The sequence below is a fragment of the Bacillus rossius genome, assembly GCF_032445375.1.
Source record: "Bacillus rossius redtenbacheri isolate Brsri chromosome 9 unlocalized genomic scaffold, Brsri_v3 Brsri_v3_scf9_2, whole genome shotgun sequence".
NCBI lineage: Eukaryota > Metazoa > Arthropoda > Insecta > Phasmatodea > Bacillidae > Bacillus > Bacillus rossius.
This window is the reverse complement of record NW_026962013.1, coordinates 19,102,031-19,109,767: the sequence shown is the minus strand read 5'-3', so window position 1 is coordinate 19,109,767 and position 7,737 is coordinate 19,102,031. Positions and strand designations below refer to the sequence as shown.

The 7,737-nt window shown below is 34.6% G+C and overlaps 1 protein-coding gene across 1 annotated transcript; it reads right to left on the bottom strand.

Annotated features, from left to right (window-relative positions):
• Positions 1-4,550: 4,550 nt before the first annotated feature.
• On the bottom strand, positions 4,551-5,949 carry LOC134543074 (GDP-fucose transporter 1). Its single transcript, XM_063387833.1, has one exon. The coding sequence runs from the start codon at positions 5,662-5,664 to the stop codon at positions 4,660-4,662; it is 1,005 nt and encodes a 334-aa protein (XP_063243903.1). The 5' UTR covers positions 5,665-5,949; the 3' UTR covers positions 4,551-4,659.
• Between the last annotated feature and the right edge of the window lie 1,788 nt (positions 5,950-7,737).

Below are 7,737 nucleotides of genomic sequence, written 5' to 3'. Positions count from 1 at the left end.
TTTGTTTAGCTTTTTTGCAGATTTGTATTGATTAGACATCCTTGCTATGGAAAAGTGTCGAGAAAATTACATTTATTTTTATTTTTTTTAAATTAGGATTTCGAGTTTAGTATTTTTGATTGGATAAACTTATACACCGCTCCTAGGGTGTCTGAATTGTGTACACTACCTCCTGTGTATAATAATAGCAGCCACAATACCATGAAACCATACTTGTCGTGTCAAGTTGGGTTGTGTTTGCATGGTTAAACAATAACTGTGGCCTTTCATTGTATTGGTGTGTTGGACCTGAAAAGGGAAATTTTGGATATTAGGTTGCTACCAGCGTAAGCTTTTTATATAATGATATACCTACTGACATTAATACACCACTTCACCTCTACACGTGAGTTTCTCAGAGATCATTAAGGATTTTCATACACTGTTTTCAGGTTAGAGGAAACATTTTTGGAATTTCAAATTTTTTTCCCGGAAAAGCAACAGTACTCTGTATCTACCCTCACACTCTTTGCAATGTTTTCTTATGGAGAACAGTCTTCGTCACTGTGTTCGGCCTGTCTCTTCACTGGCCTTTTTCTTGTCACACCTGACTCCTGAACTTCAAATTTTTTCCTAGTGAAATTCTTTGCATCTGGGTTTTAAGCCTTATTTTGTCTGGCTTCCTATGACTTAGTATTTGCAACAGAACTTAAAAAGTTTTTCTGAACTTTTCTTTGCCTAGCAGTTCAAACTTGTGCTTCTACTTAGTGCATGTACCTATATTGTGGCACATAAAGACACAATCTTTACCGAATCTCCTTCCAAGTTCTTGGAAAATCAGTTGTTTCATCATGTTAAGAAACTCACCTACACTCTGCCAAATCTTCTTTCCTCTTCAAAAAGCATGATTTCAGCTAAAAACATTCTCAGCTGTCTCAAATTTGCATGTAAATATTAAAATGGCTTGTCATGCATATATCAGATTTTGTAGAACTAAATATTACTCGAATTGTGTGTTTTTTACTGCCTAGTCTTTCTTTAGTTTTAAACTAGTTTAAAAGTTGGGAGTTACGCTTTGTTCCTCCACTTGGTGAATGACTGTGGGTTCTGTTGTAGTCAATCAGTTTTGCATATCCCACCAGTTAGAGGAATATAAGCATTTATTCCCAAACATACAAAAACAATTGGGAAAAATAAAACTGGGTAAATAGGACTTACTTTTTTTTTTTAAAATCTTTTTTAAGATGTCTTTGATTTATGTTTAATTGACACAACTTGTCACAAACTCATTTTTAGCAGTGATGTAAGTTATTGAATAAATAGCTTTTCAACTTGTTTGATATCAGTTTTATGTTAAAATTTTCAGTTTTGGTAAGACATTACTATAGCACATCTCATCGTGAGATTGCAGTGTGTACTTAAATGGGCATTTACTGTCTTTCCAATACACTATTTCTGCCATTAGTACTGTCCTTATATTGGTGTGCACTGTTGCCAGATCTACACCATTGAGAAAAAATATTTTAGACTGAACTTTGTAAGGTAATGAAAATTTTTTTAATATGTACCCATAAATTTGTGTTTGGTAAAGTAAAATTTACAACGAGAATTTTAGAAATACCTTTTCCTGTTGTATTTATCAAGAGAGTCATTTATTTCTAATAGGTGGCAATTGAAAGATGCCATCTTGTTTCCAACTTTTTTTGGTCTTTTTTTTTTTTTGCCTGATAGGTATAAAATTAAATTTTTTTTTTTTTGCTCTTTTGAGCATTGCACATAATTTTATGGAATGCCTTATTAATAGTGACTGACTGTCACAAATTGTTACTTGTGTTAAATAATAATTGGTGTTTAGCATTTACTCTACTGCAATCTAAGCGTGAGGCAGACTACAGCAAAATAATTTGTAGGTAGGTTCCTTTAATTCCTTAAATTATATCCATGAACTTACCATATTGAACAATACTAAAATCTCAGGGGAAAACAATTATTTATAAAAAAATATATATATTGCTGTATATGAACCAAAGAAAAATTCCAAGAAGAGAAAGATAGGTAATTTTAAAATGACAATACCTGTGGAACGGGAAAGATAATACTTGTGAGGGTCTACAGAAGAAGGGATGACTTGGTTGACAATGTTAATACATTTCCAGAAGATTGTCTAGCCGGAGGCTACCTGACCACCCATTGCCCACACAGGTCATATAAACAATTATATTTATTACATCACTGCTATAGAGTCTAATGCAGAAATTAGGGCAAAACATGATTAATCATTATTGAAAAACATCCCAGAGGAAAGAAATTACAGGATTATTGCAATCACTTAATTATTTTACTATTCCTTTATTTACCAGACTAACATGAAAAAAAAGTAAAGAAAATTCAGTTCACATTTGGCAGATGTTTGCTCTGGTTATTGCGGATTGAAGTCTGAGGCTTAATTATATTGCCTTTATGAATTCTTGTTTTTGCTTGTGATTTGAAATTAATTCATAATATAACTATGAGTGATTTTTAATGTATGGGTTTATCAATATTGAGAAAATTAAAAAAATTGATTTATATTTTAATTTTATAAATACTTTAATAAACAACTTTTTTTTAAAATTTACATTTACATTTCTTGAAGGCTGTCTCTGAGCATACCACAACCATTACTATTAAGCCTCAAAACTGTGACTTTCTTAATAAAAGTGAGCTTAAAAGCAGTTAAGATAGGCAGTTGACTAGTTGCACTAAATAATTTAGAAATAATACAAGTTATTGGACAAAATAATTTTAAAAATATTCTTCACACTTCATATACTATTTAATGATATAGTATCGAAACAGAAAATACTTTACATTCATCCAGCAATTGTACATACTTTCAACTTGAGTTACAATACCAAAATATCTTGATTACATATTTGATTAAACAAACAAAAAAAATCATACATGGTAACAATATTATAACACGTAAAAATATTTACTTAAAAAATTAAGTCATAATTTGTAATATAAGAAAACACTACCTAATAATAGTTATCAAAAATATTTTTTCAGCAAAAGCCAGTCTTATTTAAGGAAAATTACATTTGGTGTAACTCTGCTCCATCATTAACAGATTTTGATGAGTTTTTTAGTTTTAAAGTTTCAGCCTCTAGGTTAGACTTAAATATATTCTGTCAAAATTTGTTTGCAAACACAAGCAATATTTTCCAAAATACGCATCACATAAAAAATAATCAATCAAACAAAAAATTTATATTTTTTTTATTATTTTATCAGAAAACAATAACTTAATAAAGAATTAGAATTATTTAAGAATTTAAAATAATAAATAAATATTTCAAAAACATATATTTTGTATTTTCAAATAACTGTACCTATGTCTTTTCCTAATTATTGACATGATTTTGTTCTTGTAAAAACATTAGGTACACACTGTGCTAAGTGATAACTAAAAGCTTATATAGATGTAAACTACATGCTGATGCATTCCAGAAATTATTTGGCTAATCTAAACAAGTCTCCGCCCCTGATAGTTTGGTTAGCGGGACTCCACTATATTTGTATCAACTTTTATTTGCTAAACCCAGACATTTGTTTAATATTTTCATAGGCATAAAAAATACCATGTATTCTTTTAAAATAATTTTGAATATTTATAATTATTAATTATATTCAATGTTCATGTATTCAAATAGGCTATTCCACATCCGACAAAATCAGTGTTACAATTTCAAAACCAGATTAAAATTTTTCAACCATTACAAATTCACTGGTGGCGAGGGTAATAGAATTTTCATCTACCAGTTAAAGAAAGAAGTGACCACAGAGGATACCTAAAATTTTTTTTTTTTTTCAGATTACTAGGGTGTACTTCAACATAAATTTTCCCTCAATAGTTTTCAAAGCAATGGCAGGTTTTGTGCTTCGATCAGGGCAGTAGCATAGCCAAGAATTTAGTATGGGAGTAGAATCCATATGAAACATCACAAAAGTCATCACTGATATAGCTCTCCAAAAATTATGAAAAAATGTGTGATCTTGGTTAAGGCAGTATGTTATTTTGGGTGATGCAAAGTGGCTGTTATAACAACACCTGCAAATTGGAAACGGTGCATGTTAAGAATGATAATGTAATTATTGAATCCCCTTGTTGGCAAAAGTTTTTTTAATAAACTAATCATAATTTTATTTATTTTTTCAAATCCGCCCTTGAAAAAAAAAAATTCTTGTATCCAATACTGAAGCTTAAGATTACAAAGTTTTTACATATAATCAGCCAGAATTACTGCACTAATATAAGATGTCAATCGTCTCTATTTGTAGTAATATTTTCTGGTTTCCAACTAATGTTTGCTAAAGTAAAATTTGAAATGTCTTTAATCTCAACTAAATAAAAATGGGGCCTAAAAACATAAAATAACATAGGTTCACATTCAATCCACCTACTTGCCAAAAGTATTACAGGTGGAAACTTTTCTCTCAATTAATTGTTTATTTAATTAATTTTGCAAGGGGCTTGGGCCTGCATTGACACCCTTCTTGCTACACCACTGACGGGATTCGCTAATTTTTTACCGCTGATGCTTGATCACTATTTAACATCACATTGAATAAAGAATCTTAATTGCACATGACAAAAACATGTAGCCCTACAAAAAAAAATTAATGGTTGTACTGTGGTCATATTTTAGTTGTAACTGTTGGAAGTTTTGTTTGTGAGTGGTTCTTTTCCATCTCTTTTTGTTTCACTCGTGTGTACGCAGCACTACCGCCAAGAACAACCCAGTTAGATAACCACCAAAGTGTGGGTCTTGATTCTTCATACCAATACGTTGCTAATACTGTCTGAGCACACGCTTTCGCTGTCCCTGATATGTTGTGTGTCAGCGGAGATGTGACTTTTATTTGTAATGCAGTGACAAAACCAATTGAAAACCCGCACAGCCCTCCGATGGTCATTAGGAACCAGAAGTACCAGTCTGTCAGCTTTTCATAATGAACAATGGCAGATATTTCTTGATTGATCACAATAAGTGGAAGGAACAAGACCATGGAATACACATTATTGTAGTAAGATAAAAGCCATATTTGTTGATCCACAAAGGGAAGAACTTGTTTTGTGTATATGGAATACATTGATAAGGACAATGAGCCAAGAACACCAAAAACTGTCCCAAGAATAGACAGTGAACCAGCCACACTCTCCTGATCAACCCCAAGGAAAAAACCACTAACAATAATGGCACAACATGCTACTGTCTGTATTGATGTCTTTTGTCTAAGCACTAGATACGTTAAAATCACATTAAATACAGTTGTCAAGGAGCGACCTATGTAATAAAAGGACACATCCACGTATTTTAAGCAAAGATTATTGAATGCTATCATTGCTGTGAAAAGTATTGACAGAGGAATCACTTTCTTGATGACTTCTGGGTCAAGTGGTGAACCGTCTGGAAATGAAAATATATTCGGAAACGTTTTAGTTAGACGGCTTAACGTAAAACATATTGTCGCTGATACGACACATTGGTACCACGTAACAAATAACGGCGCGTCGAGATTAATCGTAGCACCACTAAGCAAAGCTTTATTTACAAACACTGTCAAAATTGATATGCACCAATACGCTGCGACTACAATGGTTATTTGTATGTACTTAGCAAGTAGTCCATCATTCACCATTTTTAGTTTTACGCTGCCACAGAGGCGACTTTCCACTTTTAAAGTTTAAACACAACCGTTTTCAAAACAAAGTGATAGGGGAAATCATGATAACGTGGATGTTTAATCTAGCGTTCATAGATAGTATACGTCGTACAACTGAGTTAAAGAATTCTGAAATAAGGATTTCACGGAGACAGTAAATTGCCCCTGAATTTATTGGTTATACTATTTTTCTTTCAAGATCGTGGTTAAAAGTCAAATTTTCAGTGCCTCCATTCCATAGACTCCGTTACAAATGTAAACTGACTACTACCTAGCAGGTACAAGATTCCATTTTCCAATAAAATATTGCAATAACAGAAATTAAATATATTCAAACATTTAATAACATGTATTGTTTGTTCTGATTATAATTAAAAAGCAGAATAGATAATTATATGCTAGAATTTTCATAATTTTTTTTATTCAGAATCTCACCTATATTTTAATCTAATTGTTTAATCATATTTAATTTATGTAATTAATAGTTTAATTATTCGAGAAATATAATGAAAATGTAAAAAAGACAAGAAAGAAATGGGTTACCAACCAAAGCTTACAAATCAGCCCATGCATTTTACCACAAATCCACACCAGTGACCTAACAATTGAAGGAAAAAGATCGTTTCAATATTATCTTTCTTAAATTTTGGCCAAGTTACAAGTTATTGCTATGTTTTAAAACCCTACAAAGCTTCCAAATAAATTAAAAAGCTTAAACCATACCCGACGTTTCAAACAAAACAGTTTCTTTAAAAATGTTCCTAAACTCCCTTTTTAAACTACTATTAATTAAGGGAACACCTACTACTAGCGCCGTTATTTTGCAGGCTGCCACGAACAGTGGCGTAGCCAGGATTTGTGTATATGGGGTGTTAAGAAGCATGCCCCCCCTACCCTGGACATGTATTATAGCTGGTGGTCCGGGGGTTCTCCCCCGGGAAAATTTGGATTTTAAGGGTAACATAGTGCTATTTTAGCAGTTTTCGGTACTTAAATTTTAATATTGTTGCCGTCGTCCGGGGTCTCGGGCTCGAGTCCCGGTGTGGCTCCTAGTGGGAAAAGGCGGCTCTTGATACGTATGGTCCGGGTGGGCGCCAGACTAGCTCGGCTCTAGTCGTGAATTTGGGGTCGTGGATGTATGTGCCCCTGCGTGGCCCACTAGGGCCGGCGGCGGTGTTCCGTGAGATGATGTTTAAATAAGAGACGTGGAGTTGAGGTGGCGGTGTCGTACCTTTTATTCATAGGAGCGAGTCGTACACAATACAACACTCTACAGAGGTCCCCGGGGGGGGGGGGGGGTTACTCGTTATTCCGTGGCGCCGTATTGTTTGTGTTCCGCGTTACGTGGGCCTCGGCCGCTGTTACGTCTCATACGTCTCACTGGTTATGCGGGTAACGTAATTTCGTAACACAAAGGCGGGACACAAAAGTACACTGAATTAAGGAGGTGCGCACAAGTTACGTGGCACTCGTTACTCGGGTAACGTAAGCTAGTAATACAAAATACGGGACACAGAAATACACTGAATTAAGGGGGCGCGCACAAATTACGTGGCACTCGTTACTCGGGTAACGTAAGTTAGTAATACAAAATACGGGACACAAAAATACACTGAATTAAGGGGGCGCGCACAAATTACGTGGCACTCGTTACTCGGGTAACGTAAGTTAGTAATACAAAATCCGGGAAACAAAATACACTGAATTAAGGGGTGGACAGTTGGAGATGGCCAATCCCGTATACGAATGTCTCTGCGCGGGTGTTGTGCCCACTGTGGTGAAACACGCACCGCAATTAAGTTTGTCCAAGCTCCCTTGCGGGTTTGTGGTCAGCGCCGTGCGCGTGACCTTAAGTAAAGTTCTGTGAGTTGCGGGAGGCGGCCCGTGCCGTATACTGAAGATCAACCCCGCTGACCAAGTGTGGTGCGGGGTGTCTTTAAACTGATGCGGTCGGACTAGGTCCTGGACCGAAAAGGGGGACCGGGTACTCACGGAGAGGTTAAGTAAAAAAAAGGGGGTTCTGTTAATTAGTGACTATATTTACCGGAC

Excerpts from the sequence above, each read along its gene's own strand:
- LOC134543074 (XM_063387833.1), bottom strand. The coding sequence starts at position 5,664 with ATGGTGAATGATGGACTACTTGCTAAGTACATACAAATAACCATTGTA.